At 30.0% G+C, this 21,385-nt stretch overlaps 1 protein-coding gene across 1 annotated transcript in view; it reads left to right on the plus strand.

Annotated features, from left to right (window-relative positions):
- LOC119600934 (ATP-binding cassette sub-family G member 8) overlaps positions 1-17,647 on the plus strand; it is a 45,817-nt gene extending 28,170 nt beyond the window's left edge. Inside the window, exons 3-12 of the mRNA XM_037951534.1 lie at positions 11,790-11,925; positions 13,882-14,013; positions 14,101-14,367; positions 14,426-14,550; positions 14,616-15,196; positions 15,253-15,640; positions 15,987-16,456; positions 16,523-16,643; positions 16,710-16,990; positions 17,046-17,647. Of these exons, the coding sequence (XP_037807462.1) occupies positions 11,795-11,925; positions 13,882-14,013; positions 14,101-14,367; positions 14,426-14,550; positions 14,616-15,196; positions 15,253-15,640; positions 15,987-16,456; positions 16,523-16,643; positions 16,710-16,990; positions 17,046-17,294 (2,745 nt within the window). The 5' untranslated portion in view covers positions 11,790-11,794 and the 3' untranslated portion in view covers positions 17,295-17,647. The remainder of the gene's footprint in view (positions 1-11,789; positions 11,926-13,881; positions 14,014-14,100; positions 14,368-14,425; positions 14,551-14,615; positions 15,197-15,252; positions 15,641-15,986; positions 16,457-16,522; positions 16,644-16,709; positions 16,991-17,045) is intronic.
- Positions 17,648-21,385: the final 3,738 nt, after the last annotated feature.

Consider the following 21,385-nt stretch of genomic DNA (forward strand, 5'->3'; position numbering starts at 1 on the left):
AAATTAAACATAACCTTCTTTATACTAATATATTTGCTGAGTGTATAATATTATTAAAAGTTTCTTTGAAACATTAAAACAAAATGCAACCGAAAAAAATAAAAACTCTTTTTTTAAAAAATTTCACTTTCTCAGCCATTTAATAAACTTACAAAATACTTACGAAAAAAAAACATTTAAATTGCATTGATTGTTATAACTACATATTCATATAATTACAACAATAAGAAAACTAAACAGCAGTGACAGTGAATCCAATGAAAAGAAAAAAATTTTAGTACAAAACATAAACGGACTACAAATGTGGTTTCAACATGTTGCATCTTTAACAACAACTCATAACAAATACGAATGTTTACACGTACCGTATAACTTTTAATAATCATAATTTTTATAAAAAATGTTCACGAAAAAAGTACTTTTGTTTTTTTCTTTTTTTTCTGTTGGAATGTTGTTTTACTGCCAAGATTTCTGTTTAAAGGCTTTTTATTTATGTATGTCAGTTAAAAGATTTTTTTCGGTTTTGTTAGTTGGTGCTGTTGCAGCTATGAAAATAAACAAGTGCAACTTGTACTACTTATCTGGTTTATAACTAAGATTTGAAATAAGTGGTTTATAGGTATTTGATATATTTTTTGTTATTTAATTATTTGCTATACAAGATTTTGACTGAATGATAAGTAGATTTCTAATAAAAAAACAATTAAATGTACTTATACGGACCTTTAAATATCTTAACAAATAATCAAAAAAATTGCACCTTAGACAGAGCTCAAACAAATTTTTAAAATACAGGACATACATCAGTTATTTATTCACACAAATCGTTTCAGAAGACTGTTGGGATTTTCAAACAATAGATATTCTATATATCATGCATGCTCATTGATAATAGAAGTCCTTTGGTCAAAAAATTTCACAAGAAAGTCCACAAGTTTGTGATCATTGAAATATTACCACCTTTATACGTCCTTACGTCCATTAGGCGTTCTACTAAATTAAGATGTGATCTATTTGATTGACCAAGTCAGGAACTGCCCGTTATAAAACAGAATTTTACCACAAAGATCGAAATTAACCATTTTAATAACATCAAAAGATATTGGATGTATATTTTTTTGTCATTCCGTTTGTAACACATCGAAATATTGGTCTCAGAGCCACAAACGTATATATTTTCTGAGTCCTTATTAAATTCTAAGACGATTTAGTGTCCGAAAGTAAAAAGCTAGAGGTTTGATATTTTTCACAAATATTCTATATAGGTACGGTTTATCGGTCCACATTTTCGAATAGCCCCTATACAAGTGGCTCCCCGGAAAAAGTCACTAAATACTAACTGAAAAATACGAGTATAGCGATGAAATTCGGCATAAAGAACTTCGTTATCAACCACAATTTATGTACAAAGTTTTATGAGTATAGATCCATAACTGACCCGGCCCTCATATAAAGTCCCCTTCAGAAAATGCCTATAATGCTTATTATTGGCCTTAAAATAGGAGCACAACGATGAAATTCAATATAAACAAGTTTTATAGAAAATTAAATATTTCTACTGAGGATCTTTCTACTGAACCTTTAAGGAATTTATTGTATATTCTGATTTCTGTTGATGCTAATATGAAGCCTTCCCAGTCAAGATATTTTCATTTCTATAAATATTTTATTTCCATTAACTTCAACTTCTTGTGGAAATACCGGGAGGAGTTAAGCACCGAAATATAGAAACAATAAAATACCATTTTTTACCAACAATAAATATATGGACATTTCCACCGAAAAGTCAACTTTTGTCACATCACGTCACGCACAATTAACTGCTTATATCTAGGGAAACAATATACATATTTTTAATTTGTTTATATTTTTATGTAGAGTTCTAATAGCTCTATACATAGGATAAAGGTGCGACCAATAAAAAAGAATGGTCCTAAGATATTGTCAATTAATGTGCGTGACGTGATGTGACAAAAAATATAGTTTTCGGTGGAAATGCCCATATGTACCTATTTAACGCCTTTGCTATTGAATATCAAATTCCCACATTGAATAGTGACAAAGTGTGTCTGTCAAGATCTACTTTAAATGTTTCATTGCGGTTTTACAATTGTTGGCTGTTTAGAGTATGTTTTATTTGTATCTATTTATTTTTTTGCATTTTTAAGGAAGACAAAATATAACTGCAAAAACCACTTAGTTACTTTTATCTAAAACAACAAGATACAATTGACTCATAGTTGCAGATGTAGACACTTGAATGGGGAGAACACTCTTACAACACACTCGTTTTAAAACCGTTCCGTTGTTAGTTAAATAAATGTGGAATTATGTCATTATACGTGGAGTATCTAGTGGCAAAGACCATGATTGTCGACAATGACGATGGAGACGCTGTCGATGGTTTGTGCGCCGTCTGTCTAACTGTGTCAATTTAAACTTAATAATTAATTGATTAAATGTCTGTAAAGAGTTTGTTGTTGTCGTCGTTCCATGTTTAAAGTCATGAATTGTAAAACAACAATAAATAAAGAAAAAAAAAACGGAAAGAAAAACAATCTGTTTTAAAATAAATTAAACCAGTTAAGTAAGTTTCTTTTTTATCTAAAATAAAAAAGAAAAAAAAAAGAAATTCCACAAATGGAATTAAGGGAAATGGGAAAATATTTTAGCATGTTTTTAAATAAAACAACTTTTACAGTGATGATGTCTCTTAAATCCATCGATATTCTTTGAAATTTCGTGACCATTAGTTTCAATAATTTTAAGTTTTGTCGGTTAAATGTAACAAATGAAACTGTAACATGAAAGACATGTACGCATGCTTACATACTAAACTACGCATGAAATAAATGTTTTTAAAAGTAACGATTTTATGGTTTTTATAACTATTACTTATTTACGAGTGCATTAAAAAAAAAACAAGCATTCATTAATATTACAAGTTTTTTTTAATTTTTTGTAAATGTTTTTTTATGGCATTCATGCATAAAAATTAATACTATTTGTTTTTAGTATTGAATGCATTTCAATACCTTGTAAGTTCATATTAAATTAATCAATAGTTTTTATATTATTTTTTTTTTTTTTCGTTAGACTCTTATTAGTTACTGTTGCATTTGGTAATAACATTTGAAAAAGTTAATAGACCGCAATTGTTGTCAATTGTTATTTTTGTATTTTTTTTTTTTTTCTATTTAAAATCATACTGTAAATAGGAAATCTATAATTTAATCATGCTTAACTTTGTTGAATTTTACTTATTTGTTATGTATAATTTCCTAAAACAATAGTTTTAACAGTTGGATGATTTCTGACCTGTTCTATGATCTAAATAATTGATAATGTTATATTAAATTTTAGTTTAACCATATGGTATCAAATTAGCGGAAAAGAAATGTTATTGATTTTTGCTTTAACCCACATATTGCATATACTCTAAAAGATATAAATGATCGTACCCAGTTTTTTAATCTTTCAGCAAAGCAAAATACTAAAGTAGTGTTCTACCCAGTCAGTTTGGAGGTCGTGGATTCAATTCCCTCCAAAGACCCCATAGAGCAGCTCACAGTAGGCCCGTTAGTGGCCTATATGTATTTCTTCGGATTTGATGTAATATGAATTCATAAGTACATCCTCCTTTTAAACGAATCCTTTGGAACTCGAGAGAGTCCAATAAACCTAATAACAAATAAACCCAATTTTATCTAAGGAGATGAGGTCAATTATACAGGCCGACAAAATTTAAAAAAGTCGAAACCCTAAAACCATGTTATACTTTTCTAAAGGATTGAGCTGCACTGAATCCGAATCTTATAAATCTTTATAAATAAAATTGTCTAAGCGCTGTTATAACGTCTCAAAAATGGGTTTTTTCAAACTTCAGGACACGATATCTCGAATCCCAGATGTGATGGACAGATTAATCCTTCGAAAAAGTATACTTTGGTCTCTGGGTTAAAAATTTCTCAGCCTGTGTTATGGACCGATATTTTTGAAATTTGGTATAAATACTTGTTTTTAATGTAGAATTTCATCACTCTACTTGTATTTTTAATCCAGTTATGAACGTAAAAGTAATATACTGAAGGGGCTGGGTGCTAGGCACAAATAAAAACCGACTTTGCCATATTTCAAACCAACCATATTATACCCCTTTTCGTTCGGACCTTATCGTGCTTTTTAAAGACAGACAGACGGACATAGCTAGATTGACACAGAACTTAATAAGAACTCAGAATGTATATACTTTTGTGGATCTATGACCAATACTGTATCTAAATATGTATTATAATATCATTTTGAAAAAAATAAACTGATGTTATAATTTAGTATGTGTTTCTTTAGTGGTGATCTGCTATCATCATATCAAATACATTCAATGAATACTTGTACAACAACTATTACCACAACTATGAAACATCATAATCATTTATGTATATATTTCTTAATAGTCATTAACATCAACTGTATATTAATATATAAATATACATTAGACCGACTCATTCTGTGTGGAAAATAAAATCTTTTTTTGTTACCCCTCTCAAAATTTACCTTATTTTGTTTTTTTTTTGATGTCCAAAATATTTTAAGTCTAAAGATCATCATTCGTGAGCGGTACTAAATTTTAAAAAAGGTATTTTAATCTTTTTCTTTCTTAATTTGAATATTTTTTAAAACATACAATATTCAGTTATTATAATAAAATACAATTGTGAATATTACAGGTTTTATATACCGTTAAACGCTGCTTCAAAACCCTTTCAAATGATATAACATATTGTAAATTTGGTAAACAAAAAGATGAGTCAGTCTAATGTGTATCTAACATAATAATTATCTTGGCCATAATTTATTTTCTATTTTACTCATTTTCAACAAGTGACACACTTCTTCCGCAGATCAATTCAGATGACTGCAAAAGTTGGCAGTGGGGAGAAATGTTATGAAAAAAGCAGACACATCAACATGTGTGAATTTTGTTTAACATTCCGTTTAACAGAGTTTTGTTAATTGTTTTTAATAAACAACTAAAATGTGTTGGGGAAATAAAATAGTTAAAGAAAATGAGATGAACTTTCTTTTGCAACAATTTTAATTATGATGTATTAATATGTCGTTTTTTAGTATGTTTTTTCTTTTGTACATACATATTTGAATGTTTTTGAATACTCACGTATGTTGTTTGAACCCAGCAGTAATAGGACCACAACTGATAGGATTAAGAATATTAAACATAACAACACTTTAGTTTACTTAGAGACAACAAAGCAATAATTGTCTTCCAGCTAGACTACCTGTGGTGTGTTAAATAACTAATTTCTTCCATTTACATGAAGGAGTTGCAAGGGAACATTGCCACCAACAAAACTGTAGGGTATTAGCTGATTATATAAGTTGAAACGTTAAAACGTCTGAATAAAATAAAACATCTAACAAATGCTCTAAAAAAATATGAAATTTATTTCTATAAAAATAGAAAATAAAATTTGTTTATTGTGGTCATGTTACTAACACAACAATTTACACAAAAAAACTTATAATAAAAACAAATTATGTTTATCATGTTATTTTGCTGAAAACAGTTTTAATAGACTTTAAAAAATTTATAATTACCCAAAATTATTATTAACATTTTATTTTTAGAGTTAAACAAACTGTAATTGTTTAACATTGCATGGCTGTGAAGAATTTTAGAGTTACACTACAATGTGAACCCAATTGTTAATTCGATCTTACTTAACGTTTGTAACAAAAAAAAAATAATAAAGTTTATTGGAAAAATAATTTGGACATTTCAGAAACACAGTTAAAAATGGAGGCCATTTGCCTTAATGTCTTCATTTAATAAATTAATAATAATTTGTTGTCAAGTTTCTAAATTATTTAATAATCTCTGATGACTCTAGTTCCCATGTAGCACTATGTTATTTACAAACCGTTAGATCGTCTCACTATACTCATCATCTAATGTAGTGTATACCAAAAAATATATTTTTTACTTTCGCTATTAAAATTAGAAAGAAAAACACTTTTTAAATTTTTTTGTTATATGTGTTTTTTGTTGAGTATTAACAATGTTAGTTATTGATGTTTATGTTTAAATCTGAACTATAATTAAATATATTTTGCACGTAAATGACCGAAGTCAAAGTAATTTGTTTCAGTGGAAAAATTTGTTATGGAGTGAAAGAAAAACAATGTAAATATGAATACACAAATGATACGTGAATGATTTAAGATGAGAGTTTTATTTGAAAATATTTGTTTTTAAATATAAAAGAAGAACAATATTTGTAAATAAATTTGCAATAACTATGCCAGCTAAAGTGTATTTTCAACTATCATAAAAAAGACAACTAAATTAGTTTGTTAATAACAGAAGTCATTTATTTTTCCTAGAAAATTTTCGCTTGTTATTCATCGCTTCTCGAATTAAATTAATATATTTAATGGGCTAGGTCTGTCATAACAAAATAATCATTTGATAAGTGTTTAAAATTAATAAATTTGTGTTTTTTGGGTCTATTTGATAATGGAATTATCAAAAACTCTTTTTGTTTTCAAATATTTTTGTTTACTTTTAAAATGTTGTAATTATTTGTGAAAATATAAAACAACAACTTTTTTTGGACTGAAAAAATTACATGAAATAAACAATATTCAAAGAAAAAGTTTAAATAGATAAACACGCACATATAGTCATACAAGTACTAAAATTACTAACAATGATTTACTATTATTTAAGCAAGAAAAACATGTTAAAAAAACAAAATACATACATGATTTTTATTTAGAAAAATAAAAAGGAAAACCTTATTTTTAAAGTAAAAAAACTAAATCTAGATAATGAAAACGAACAAATTAAGAAATTTACAGAGACGAATTCAGATAAGAACTCGGTAGAAAATGAAAGGTGATAGTAGTAGAAAATTATCATTTAAATCGGAGCTTAAAAAACTTTGGATAAAATCCTTTCCGCTTAGGTAGTAAATGGGGAAAAATGTCAACTTACAGCTTCCTAGGTTAAATTAAGGCAATACAATGACTGTAACCTAGTTTGAAAGTTAGATCAAAATTTGTGCCTCCCACTAAAGGATAACAAAGCATTTTGCAGGCAGTTCTAATTCAGTTATAGTTCAGTTCTAGTTCAGTTCTTGTTCAGTTCTAGTTCAGTTCTAGTTCAGTTCTAGTTCAGTTCTAGTTCAGTTCTAGTTCAGTTCTAGTTCAGTTCTAGTTCAGTTCTAGTTCAGTTCTAGTTCAGTTCTAGTTCAGTTCTAGTTCAGTTCTAGTTCAGTTCTAGTTCAGTTCTAGTTCAGTTCTAGTTCAGTTCTAGTTCAGTTCTAGTTCAGTTCTAGTTCAGTTCTATCAGTTCTAGTTCAGTTCTAGTTCAGTTCTAGTTCAGTTCTAGTTCAGTTCTAGTTCAGTTCTAGTTCAGTTCTTGTTCAGGTCTAGTCAAGTTCTAGTTCAGTTCTAGTTTCAGTTCTAGTTCAGTTCTAGTTCAGTTCTAGTTTCAGTTCGTTAGTTCAGTTCTAGTTCATCTGTTCAGTTCTAGTTCAGTTCTAGTTCTAGTTCTAGTTCAGTTCTAGTTCAGTTCTAGTTCAGTTCTAGTTCAGTTCTAGTTCAGTTCTAGTTCAGTTCTAGTTCAGTTCTAGTTCCGTTCTAGTTCGGTTCTAGTTCAGTTCTAGTTCAGTTCTAGTTCAGTTTCTAGTTCAGTTCTAGTTCTAGTTCAGTTCTAGTTCAGTTCTAGTTCAGTTCTAGTTCAGTTCTAGTTCAGTTCTAGTTCAGTTCTAGTTCAGTTCTAGTTCAGTTCTAGTTCAGTTCTAGTTCAGTTCTAGTTCAGTTCTAGTCAGTTCTAGTTCAGTTCTAGTTCAGTTCTAGTTCAGTTCTAGTTCAGTTCTAGTTCAGTTCTAGTTCAGTTCTAGTTCAGTTCTAGTTCAGTTCTAGTTCAGTTCTAGTTCAGTTCTAGTTCAGTTCTAGTCAGTTCTAGTTCAGTTCTAGTTCAGTTCTAGTTCAGTTCTAGTTCAGTTCTAGTTCAGTTCTAGTTCAGTTCTAGTTCAGTTCTAGTTCAGTTCTAGTTCAGTTCTAGTTCAGTTCTAGTTCAGTTCTAGTTCAGTTCTAGTTCAGTTCTAGTTCAGTTCTAGTTCAGTTCTAGTTCAGTTCTAGTTCAGTTCTAGTTCAGTTCTAGTTCAGTTCTAGTTCAGTTCTAGTTCAGTTCTAGTTCAGTTCTAGTTCAGTTCTAGTTCAGTTCTAGTTCAGTTCTAGTTCAGTTCTAGTTCAGTTCTAGTTCAGTTCTAGGTCAGTTCTAGTTCAGTTCTAGTTCAGTTCTAGTTCAGTTCTAGTTCAGTTCTAGTTCAGTTCTAGTTCAGTTCTAGTTCAGTTCTAGTTCAGTTCTAGTTCAGTTCTAGTTCAGTTCTAGTTCAGTTCTAGTTCAGTTCTAGTTCAGTTCTAGTTCAGTTCTAGTTCAGTTCTAGTTCAGTTCTAGTTCAGTTCTAGTTCAGTTCTAGTTCAGTACTAGTTCAGTTCTAGTTCAGTTCTAGTTCAGTTCTAGTTCAGTTCTAGTTCAGTTCTAGTTCAGTTCTAGTTCAGTTCTAGTTCAGTTCTAGTTCAGTTCTAGTTCAGTTCTAGTTCAGTTCTAGTTCAGTTCTAGTTCAGTTCTAGTTCAGTTCTAGTTCAGTTCTAGTTCAGTTCTAGTTCAGTTCTAGTTCAGTTCTAGTTCAGTTCTAGTTCAGTTCTAGTTCAGTTCTAGTTCAGTTCTAGTTCAGTTCTAGTTCAGTTCTAGTTCAGTTCTAGTTCAGTAGTTCAGTTTAGTTCATTTTAGTTCATTTCTAGTCTATCATCCCGTTAAAAGTATATCTCTAAAAGAAAATAAAAAACAAATCTTTATTTTAAAAACTATGACTCAGCCAAACCTAAAACTCTTACTTAACTAATTTGAATAAATTAAAAATTATGCAATTTTGTTAAATTAACTTAATAATTAGTGTTAATTAATGCATTTTCCATATGAAATGGCCTTATATGTCTTGTAAAACAAACGTTTTTATACAACTTTGCAAAAACTTGCAATTCGAAACGGAAATAGTATGAGTGCATTACGTTGCACTGCTACTATTCTTAATCTTTTGTATACGTAAGTTAAAGGTGTTGATATTAGGGATATTCATGTAAATTGGCAATAAGGTGAAATTACTGGTTTAAGGAAAAACATTTATAAAATGTATATAATTGTTCTGAATAAATTAATGGATTAAATTGTCATACGAGAGGTATAGATAATTTCAATATGTATTCTTCATTTTATTCATTCATACCCTTATTAAAATTAATCTTCCATTTTACTACATTTAAACAATGTTTTGTATTGTTAAATGTTTTTTAACATTGTATGCATTTTAATTGTTAATAACAACAAAAATAAAGAATTAACTTTATTATGTTACTTTTAGATGGTTTTTTGCTACCAGTTTGCAAACAAATAAAAAAAAATAACTTACGTCTGCTCGAAGATTTATGTTTAAGATTTAAATTTCTGAATTATCAGTTTTTTTTTTTCAATTGTTGACAGCTTCTAATTTTTTGTAGAATAGGAAATTAAGTAAGACCTGAAAAAATTAAATTTAATTATTCATAAAAAAAGAAGAGATATGTACAAATCTTTAAAATTTATTGTATTATTTGATGTTTAAACGAAATGAGTCAGCAGACACTTGTTAAACTACTGGGAATGAATATCAAACACAGGTTATTACTATAATTTGAAAACCAGTGTATTGGATTATTAAATGTATTTTGCTCGAAATGCCCTTTTTTCATTTAATGTATATTTACAACGATTTCTTTTTAATTTAACTGTTCTTTAAAACCATCAAAATTATAGTTTTCTTTAGAAATTGTATATTCATTAAACATTTGGAACATTTTATAATTTTAACTCTTCCTTCATTGATTTTACCTAACTGATTAACTATGTATGTATCTAACAGTAAAAACCAATCATACGTTAATAAGCTTAAAGTCTATGCAAGTTTTAAGTGTAGAACTCTACACACTCAACCCAGTCATCATTGTTATCAATCATATGATGTGGTCTCTTTATTCTTGGCAGCCGGTTGAAACCAGTCTGTCTCAAATGCCACAACTATTTATTTACGACTACTGGCTGAAATAGCAAACTATAACTGACATAATTTGTAGTTTGGTCTCTTAACTTTTTCTTATAATAATTGCTTTTGTTAACAAGTTTTTTATTTTTTGCTAAAACTAGGTCAAGAATTTATTGTGGGTAAATAAAGCAAAAATAAAGCCTCCCAAAAACAAAACAGCAGCAACTAAGAAACAAAACTATTTGTGCAAAAAATAATAGTAAATTAAATTCACATGAATAGTTAAAAATTGGTACTAATAGAATTAAAAGTAACCTAAATATAATCGAATTCAAACAATTATAATATATTCTCAAGTAGTAGTTTTTAAAAGGTGGAAATTAGGGTGGACCCAAAAATTTTGCTCCTTCAAATTTCTTGTGCATCAAACGACACCTAGCCAGAACTTACATTGACAAGTAATGAGTTAAAAAGCTTTTAATCACTACTTACACATCGGCATTTTATCGCATTATTTAAACATTGGAGGCAATTACTTATCACGCTCGTTTACAAATAAGTACTAAAATAAGTCATTACAAATTGAGAGTTAAAAAGTTTACAAACAAAAAATTGCCGACACGGAAAGTTAATGCTGATAATTTTGCTGAATACTTCAAAATATTTTGCTGACAAAACTATAGGTTTGAATCTAGATACTATAGTGAATATTTTGCCACTCTTAACAATTATTTTTAACAGAATCAAATTTGGAGATACCTGGTAAATTTAATCTACATTTCGAATTTTTTGTAAAAATATATTAAAACTAACACATAATTACCAAATTTCTTGTTACCACAACTAAAAAATGCATAACAAAAGTTCTCATTATTTAAAAATTATAATTTTTAATATAAATTCCCCCACTTGCAGTTGCAACAAATTTAAAACATTGATTACCCTCACGTGTAAATCATTCATCATAATCAATTTTCCCCAACAAATTACCAACTCAAAAAAAGTTATGTGTATATAACAATAAGAAAATAAATATAATGAATTATTAACAAAAACAAACCGCTATAAATAAGTAATGAAGAAGAAAAATGCCGTTAAATTGAAGAGTTTTTTTACTTTGCCCACGGCCTTAAACCAAAAAAAAAATACAAACAAAAAAGGTATTAGTATGTTAATAATGACAATGATGATAATTATGATGATGACGACGATGATAATTAAACTATGTAATCATCTTTACATCATAATAGTAATAAATACCTACTACTTCATAATACTATAAGTATATGTATATCATTATGTTAGTGCATTTAGTCATCATATAATGTCATTTATACTGTTAAAAATTATTAATATATCTACTGACATCTTCACGTAGCCACCATCACTATTTAAATAATATTCACACATTCATATTTTACAATTTGCTATAACTACTATAGTTAAATAGTATTCGTTGTCTACTATTGTAATTGTGGTTAATGTGGCTGTTGTTATTTATTTCCCATAACAGTTTTCTTCAAAATTATATATAGTTTTTTATTTATATTTTTTTATTTTCCTCTTCTCAATAACAATGACTTTGGTTTAAATAAAGCATGTAATTTATATTAAAAAATACAATACGATTTTTATTCTCTATTCATGGTTTTTAATTTGTTATTTTTGGTTGTTTTTTTGCAGAAAAAATGGAATTGAGTAATTTTGGTGCAACGAAAAAAATGTCACGCGAAGAAAGACGATATTCCGTGCCACATGGGCCAAATTCACCACTACCACCAGCGGCCTCTGAAGATTTACATGCATGGTCAATATACAGGTAATTATTAAAACTTTTAATTATATTTTTTTTCATATCCAAATTTCTATTTTACCCATTAATGTTTGTATGGAATCAGAAACCCTTTATGTGCCAATTATATTAAATAGACTCCCAAATAGTGGGATTACTGCAGGAAATTTTAAATTTGAGTAGACTAGACAAGAGACTAGACTATAGACAAGACTAAAGACTAGACTATAGACTAGACTATAGACTAGACTATAGACTAGACTATAGACTAGACTATAGACTAGACTATAGATAGACTATAGATAGACTATAGACTAGACTATAGACTAGACTATAGACTAGACTATAGACTAGACTATAGACTAGACTATAGACTAGACTATAGACTAGACTATAGACTAGACTATAGACTAGACTATAGACTAGACTATAGACTAGACTATAGACTAGACTATAGACTAGACTATAGACTAGACTATAGACTAGACTATAGACTAGACTATAGACTAGACTATAGACTAGACTATAGACTAGACTATAGACTAGACTATAGACTAGACTATAGACTAGACTATAGACTAGACTATAGACTAGACTATAGACTAGACTAGACTAGACTATAGACTAGACTATAGACTAGACTATAGACTAGACTATAGACTAGACTATAGACTAGACTATAGACTAGACTATAGACTAGACTATAGACTAGACTATAGACTAGACTATAGACTAGACTATAGACTAGACTATAGACTAGACTATAGACTAGACTATAGACTAGACTATAGACTAGACTATAGACTAGACTATAGACTAGACTATAGACTAGACTATAGACTAGACTATAGACTAGACTATAGACTAGACTATAGACTAGACTATAGACTAGACTATAGACTAGACTATAGACTAACTATAGACTAGACTATAGACTAGACTATAGACTAGACTATAGACTAGACTATAGACTAGACTATAGACTAGACTATAGACTAGACTATAGACTAGACTATAGACTAGACTATAGACTAGACTATAGACTAGACTATAGACTAGACTATAGACTAGACTATAGACTAGACTATAGACTAGACTATAGACTAGACTATAGACTAGACTATAGACTAGACTATAGACTAGACTATAGACTAGACTATAGACTAGACTATAGACTAGACTATAGACTAGACTATAGACTAGACTATAGACTAGACTATAGACTAGACTATAGACTAGACTATAGACTAGACTATAGACTAGACTATAGACTAGACTATAGACTAGACTATAGACTAGACTATAGACTAGACTATAGACTAGACTATAGACTAGACTATAGACTAGACTATAGACTAGACTATAGACTAGACTATAGACTAGACTATAGACTAGACTATAGACTAGACTATTATAATATTTTCGTACAATATTATAATACTAACGTATCGTACACAAAAATGTTTATCTCCATTATAAGCTCCCAAAAAGGTGCAGTTTTTATTTTCAAATTGTTTAAACTTCCTGCATATTTTTCGACCATCTCTCTGAAATGTTTGTTCAATGACCAACCAGTGCACAAATTATGACTAAATACAACCATTATAATTTTGTGAAAAAATGTATGTAACACAAATTATTTAATGTTGTTTGTTTGTTACCGAAAAACCACCATGGTTGATTAGACTCTAATGAACGGAAATAATCATAAAATTGCATTGATTGATAGATTGATGTTTTTATGTTCTATCTTTCTCTCATTTAAACCTAAAAACATAAAGTCATAGATAGAACCGAACAGAAAAATGTAATAGTGAATATAAACAACATATCTACACATACCCAGGGTTTAGGCCAATTTAAGCATTGAGCTTGTAGTTTAACCAACCAAACCGCATCCGTTTATTAACTTAATTAACGAAAAAATAAATAAATGAAGTTTTGTTATTCACTTGTATATCTCTTTATGGTTCTTTGTTGCAGACAAAACTTAAATTCTGATTTTACTGACTCAGCTCTGGGGTCTTCTGACAAATCACCGTTGCCATATGGAAATTTTCAATTACGCGATACAACAGTACAATCAATACTCAATCATCCGCGTTATGGTCCCAAGTAAGTTGTATGCTGATTGCAGCTGCTGTTGCATTTTGTTAGTTTAGCAGGAATTGTTTAAAGATCTTAATGCATTTTATTTGATAGATCACCATTGGGCTCTAATATGTATACATATTTGAAATTTGGTTTACCACGTGTATTTCCACCTAATGCAGGTTCACAGCGCTCACATCGTCCCGGGCCGGGTCCGGGTGGTATGCGAGGTAATGGTGGTGGCGGCGGCGGAGGTGGAGTAAATGGGCGCATTAATCGAGGTTTCCGTGATAGTTCGGCAGGTCCAGCTGCTGGTTCGTCCGGTTATGATAGCAGTGACAATGAAACTACGCGTAGTCGTGGTCCACCCAATTTAAGGTAAAAGTTTTTTCTTAAACAAATTATTCCTTTTTTTAATTTATATTTTGTTTTTCAGAAAATATCGCAGTGAATCGGATTTTCGTGCCATAGGTGGTATACCCTCATCACGGCCCGATTCTAGAGCTCAAGGCATACCAATGTCTGCTTTACGACAGGCAAACAGCCGAGCTAGTATAGCAGGTAAATGTATATAAAATTTAAGTCCTGTGGTATATTTTTATTAAATAATATTCATATATTTACAGTTGGTACCCACGTTAATACTCATCAACAGTACATACCCAATGGCAAACATTATGGCCATCGTTCACACAGTGAAGCAGATTTACTGGCAGGTGGTAATGATGTTTACGATTATGGTGGTGGTGGTGGCGGTGGAGAATCGCGGCTTTATGCTTCCTCCCGACATCGTCAAAATCAAATGGAACAAGCTAATGGTCACATGGTTAACTATGGCATGACACACCGTAAACGTTCTGAAATCGGTTTGGTTTATCCCAATATACAAGTACATTGTTTAGATGTTAATCCCTGTTTAAGAGGTGTCTCCTTACAAGCCAAAGCGGGAGATTTATTCGCCATAATGGCAACTTCACAAAAAGAGGGAACAGCCTTGACAGAATGTTTGGCTGGCTTAAGGGAGCGTATGGGTGGTGAAATTTTAATAAATGGACAACAAATAAATCGTCGTGGTTTAAGAGAATTGTGTAGTTATGTGCCTGCTTTGAATGCTTCCTCATTGGATCCGAGAATGAGTGTACAGTGTACCTTGAATTTCCATGCCGCCCTAAGAGGACCCATGGATCGTAGTGATTTAAAGGAAAGAGTAAGTTGAGGGAACAAAATTTTAAAATTAGAAAAAATTAAACATTTTTTCTTCAGATGGATGTTCTTATTGAAGACTTGGGTTTGACCACGGTGCGTGCTTCTAATGTTTCCTCTTTAACTCACTCGGAAAAACAACGTTTAAGTGTAGCCTGCCAATTATTGGCTCAATCTTCAATATTGATATTGGATCAGGTTACTTCAAATATGGACATATTTGATACATTCTTTTTGGTCGAATATTTACGACAATGGTGCAGTGGTGGTCGCATTGTTATCATGACTTTACAACCACCCACATTTGAGATTCTATCTATGTGTTCGGGCGTTCTATTGCTATCGGGTGGTAGGACAGTATTTTCGGGTAGCCGTTCGGATTTACCACGTCATATGGGTGAATTGGGCTATCCGTGTCCACCTTTTAAAAATCCAGCTGATTATTATTGTAAGTATAAGTATAATTATTATTGTAAGTATTATATATATATATATATATATATATATATATATATATATATATATATATATATATATATATATATATATATATATATATATATATATATATATATATATATATCTATATATATATATATATATCTATATATATATATATATATATATATATTATATATATATATATATATGTATATTCAGCAAGATTATAACACTAGAAAATGTGGATAATAACCGATGTCAGACGAAAACAATATATAGTAGAATTAAAAAGTTCTAAATTTTAAAGAATTTCGAACTAAACTTTAACAAATTTTTAAATCCCCTTCCAACAGTGGACCTAGTTACCTTGGATGACTTATCAGCAGCTGCATTACTGGAGTCATCTGCACGCATTGAGTCATTAGCAAATTCATGGGATCAAATAAATTCCGAACCCCCACTAGCAGCACCACCAAACACAATGCCTAATTTTATACGTAAAGCAGGATTCTTTGGACAATTTAAAGCGTTAATAAAGAGATTTGCAGCCTATAAACAACCTGGTTCTTTACTCACTTGGATCAGTAAATTAATATCGGCTGCTGTATTATCATTATGTATTGGTTGCATATTCTGGGATGTACCAGCTTCAGATCCACAACTAACCTATAATGATCGTTTGGGTTATCACCATTGTGTAATGGCTCTAATGTATTGGCCACTACTTATGTTGACCATTAGAGATACCCAAGAGGATCGTAGACATGCCGAACGTGACATACGTTTGGGTTTATATTCACGTTCGTTATATATAATAGTACAGGTGAGTTTCAAGTTGTTCAATATTGAAAATTTTTGTTTAATAAAGTTATTTTTTATAAAATTTTAGAGCTTATTGGGCCTGTTTCCCAGTTTGTGCATATGGTTGGCCTATTTATTACCCGCCCATAGTATGGCCGGTTTGTATACCTATACCACCAGTAGTGACACTGGAATTTATCTTTATATGGGTAGGTTTGGCTTTAGTTTTTCATATTATATATCAGTTAAAAAACAATTTGACTTTCTAATCTCAGGTTATATGCTGCTTTATCTTACCGTCATCCAAACTTTGGCCTTATTCTGTGCTCATTTGATGCCTTGCAAAGTTTCTGCCATGATTGTCAATACCTTAATTACCTTGGGTTTGACCGCAGTGGGTGGTTATTCGGTACATCCCAAAAATTTGTCAAAAATATGGTCTTGGTCTGAATTGATATCGCCTGAAAAATGGCTTTTACCAGTTTTAGTACAAGATGAGTATAGTGTGGAAACTTTAGCCAATTCAGCTGGTTTACAATTGTGTCGCAACAAACAGGTGAGTTAAACGAATATTTATCCTAAACATCTTTTTAATTTACTTTTATTTACAGGTGCAACATCAAGAGATTATTGTGCAACAACCCTGCCCACCGCCAAACGGTACACAAGTGCTAGTCGATTATCAATTATTGCCACAAGATCATAAACTTGATCCAACAGAGACCTATGATCAAACCACTACGATCGCATTAGTCGTTGCCTCTGTGGTCATATTCTTTGTAACCTTTTGTGTATTCGTTTGCAATTGTCGCAATATATTTTGCAAAAAACAAAAAAAGGCCTTCAAAGATCGTTTTTGAAATCGGGGATCAAGTGCAGAATAGATAAATAATCAGAAGATTTAAAATATTAACTAAAACCTATACTAAAATAGTGCTGCAATAAATATTTTAATTTAATTTTAATATTTAAGTTTAACAACTTCCATAGTTTTTAAATAAGTTTTAATTTTTTTATTATTTAATATATTATTTTATTACGTTGCACATTTTGAATTATGCATTTATTTTGTAATGAGACAAATTTTGAAATTAAATTTTAAATAAAATACATTTAAAAATAAACATATTTTATATAAGCAGAAGAATATTTACTAATTATTGTTGCAATTCTAATATTAGAAAGAAAATATAATATTTAACAATATTTTAAACTCGTGTTAAGTAAAATTAAATTTATTTGATTTATTCATTATTGACTAATTATAGTTTTAAGAAAATTTATTGTAAAATATTAATAATAATTTAAAAATAATATACAAGATTTTTTTCAAATAGAAAAAAGAAAATGTTGATCTTATTTTTAGTAAGCAATCATAACAATGATCGATTTATTGAACTAAAGTCATGCACAGAAGGATGAAAGGAAATTGTTTGGAAATAAATCTTGGAATTTCTTAACAGCATTTGAAAACTGTGATCATTTGTGTGAACATTTTCATCAGAAGTGCTTTTTTACAATTGAGAAAGTAGTAGAAATTTGTGGTCGTAAATAACAAAAAATTGAGATCAATTAGATCAATTTAAAAAATAGATTTTCGATCAAAAATTAAGTTTTACCTGAAAAATCTCAAATCGACTATAATCTTTGAAAAACTCTAAAATCAATACGATTGGAGTTTTATATAAGAAACTTTAAATCATCTGTAAAGATAATTCTTTATTTACTGTTTATCAAAAATCGATTTTTGTATAAAAAAACGTTAAGTTGGTCTTGTCTTAAAAGACAAAAAACACAATTTTTAGAAAATTCAGTAAATAATGGATATAAACAACAATATAATAAACAAGTTAGAGTGCTATATTCGGCTATGCCGAATCTTAAATACCCTCCACCAGCAAGCTACTTTTTATTAAAACCCATCTAACTATCTAATTTTTAGATAACTCGCCAAAATTTTTGTCGAACTAATTTTGATTATGTCTAGAAAAATTTTGAATGATTTATCTATACACAGAACATACTTATGTCGAATTTTATCCGGATATAATAATTTAATAACGAATTAAGTGGTATTAAGTTCAACAGTTAACCTTATATGGGAGCTAAGACAACTTATGGACCGGTCCGAAAAAAATTCCGTATAATGATTTATATACATATATACAAAATACACATTTATGTCAAATTTTATACCTACATGTGTATAAAATGTGCGTTTAAGTAATTTTCAGAAATGGCCCTTATATGGGAGTTAGTGTTTATAAAAAACCGACTTTTGGAAAAACCGGTTTTTCGGTTAACCGAAAATTGACCATTTCTAAAAAACCGGTTTGTCGGTTAACCGAGTACAAAAAAACCGGTTAAACCGGTTAACCAAAATGTTTGGAAATCTTTAAAATATTATAATATTTAGTTGAAAAATTTCATTTTTAATATATCATAAGAAAGCAAACTTATACAGATCTGAAGTTATTATTGATTCGTCAGGTATATGGAAGTTGCCATAGGAGGAATAAATTGACCTTTGAATATATAATGCATCTATATCAATAAAAAATTTTATGTCCAACACTAGTATAAATAGTGTTCAGGCTCGCGACGATTCATCGGGAACGGAAGTAGACGACGACTGTCTCGACATAGACATTGAGCCACTGCTTTAATTGTGACCACCCTCCGCTCGCTACGCCTGTGGTTGTTCAAATTACTGTGAATGACACTTAGGAATATTGACAGGTGTCATTACTTACTTCCTGATAATCAACCTAAGCGCCATTACAGTTTGTGAAAAACCCCAGCAGCATAAATTCTCGGACAGTGACAATTACCCTTATGTTTCGATAAATAAAATCCGTTTTGAGAACGTTTGACAAACTTCTCGATTTTTATTATACTCACGCAGTAAACAAGGAAGTGCATTTTATAATCAACGTTATTTATTCGTCTTAATAAGTAACAAATTTCTTCATATAATGGTTGGAATTTGTTTAAATACTTAATTTTTTATTGGTTTAAATGCCAACTTTTTACTAATTTCCTGATTGTCTGAAATTGTAAATCTCCATTTTATATGCATAGTATATGTTTAACATTTCCTAACATTTGTTTAACAATCACAACTATCCAAAATTTTTAAAAATCACAATAAAAAATCAAAGAAAACATACAATTTTGTACTAAAAATTAGATTTTTTTGAAATCGGTTAACCGAGACTTAAAAACCGGATAACACGGTTAACCGAAAACCAATGTTTTAAAAAAACCGGTTTGCGAAAAACCGAAATATGCAATAAAAACCGGTTCTTCGGTTAACCGGTTAACCGGTTTATAAACACTAATGGGAGTTGTGACCAATTATGCACCGATCAGGAAACAATTTCGTATAATGCAGAAAAAGATCAAGTATAATTTTACTCCAATAGGAGCGTTTAGGTGATTTTAGGAAGTGGACTTTATATAGGAGCTATGAGCAATTAAGGGACTATCCGAAAAAATTTCGTAGAGTGATTTATGTAAAGACAAAATATACAAGTGTCGAATTTTCTCAAGATAACTTTATTTGACAATGACATATATGCGTTTAAGTGATTCTCAGAAGTGGACCTTATATGGGAGCTATGACCAATAATGGACCGATCCGAGAAAAAAGTGATAAAATGATTTGTATGTACACAAAACTTAGTCAAGTCGAATTTTATTCCTATAGCTTAAGAATTCAATGAAATACATGCGTGTAAGTGATTTTCGGAAGTGGACCTTATATGGGAACTATGACCAATTATGGGCCTATTCGGGAAAAATTTCGCAGAGTGATTTATATTTGGGCAAAACATGTTTGTGTCGAATTTTATCAAGATGGCTTTATTTGATAATGAAATATGTGCTTTTAAGTGATTTTCGTAAGTGGGCCTTATATGGGAGTTATGACCAATAATGGACCGATCCGTAAAAACTTTTGTAAAATAATTTGTACGTACACAAAACATATTCGAGTCGAATTTTATCCCGATAGCTTTAGAATTCAATGAAATATATGCGTTTAAGTGATTTTCGGAAGTGGACCTTATATGGGAGCTATGACCAATTATGGGCCTATCCAGAAAAAATTTCGTAGAGTGATTCATGTTTAAGCAAAACATATTTGTGTCGAATTTTATCAATATAGCTTTACTTGACATTGAAGTATGTGCTTTTAAGTGATTTTCGGAAGTGGGCCTTATATGGGATCTATGACCAATAATGGACCGATCCGTAAAAAATTTTGTAGAAAGATTTGTATTTGTACAAAACTGATTTGTGTCGAATTTTATCCCGATAGCTTTATAATTCAATAAAATATATGCGTTTAAGTGATTTTCGGAAGTCGACCTTATATGGGAGCTATGACCAATTATGGGCCTATCCGGAAAAAATTTCGTAGAGTGATTTATATTTAGACTAAACATATTTGTGTCGAATTTTATCAAAATAGCTTTATTTGACAATAAAATATGAGCTTTTAAATGATTTTCGGAGTGGGCCTTATATGGGAGCTATGACCAATAATGGACTGATCCGCAAAAAATTTTGGTAGAATGATTTGCATGTACACACAACATATCCAGCCCGAATTTTATCACAATAGCTTTATTCATCAATGAAATATGTGCGTTTAGGTGATTTTCGGAAGTGGACCTTATATGGGAGCTATGACCAATTGTGGACCGACTGAGATCTACGTTGGTAGTATAATTTCTGTTCATAATATATTTGTATGTACAAAATTTGGTGTTGATACCGATATATTTGATTGAATTATTAACGAAAAACTAATTTCCGGGAATATATACCTTTGTATGGGGGCTATGGGAAATATTGGATCGATTGTAAAGGTTTTGAACATAATTGATCACTGAAAAACCTAAAAAAGTAAAGTGTGACAAAATTCATCGCAATATTTTTGGTAGTT

This window comes from Lucilia sericata, unplaced genomic scaffold, assembly GCF_015586225.1.
Source record: "Lucilia sericata isolate MDLA Ls3-8-SP2 unplaced genomic scaffold, ASM1558622v1 Contig000129F_arrow, whole genome shotgun sequence".
Taxonomy (NCBI): domain Eukaryota; kingdom Metazoa; phylum Arthropoda; class Insecta; order Diptera; family Calliphoridae; genus Lucilia; species Lucilia sericata.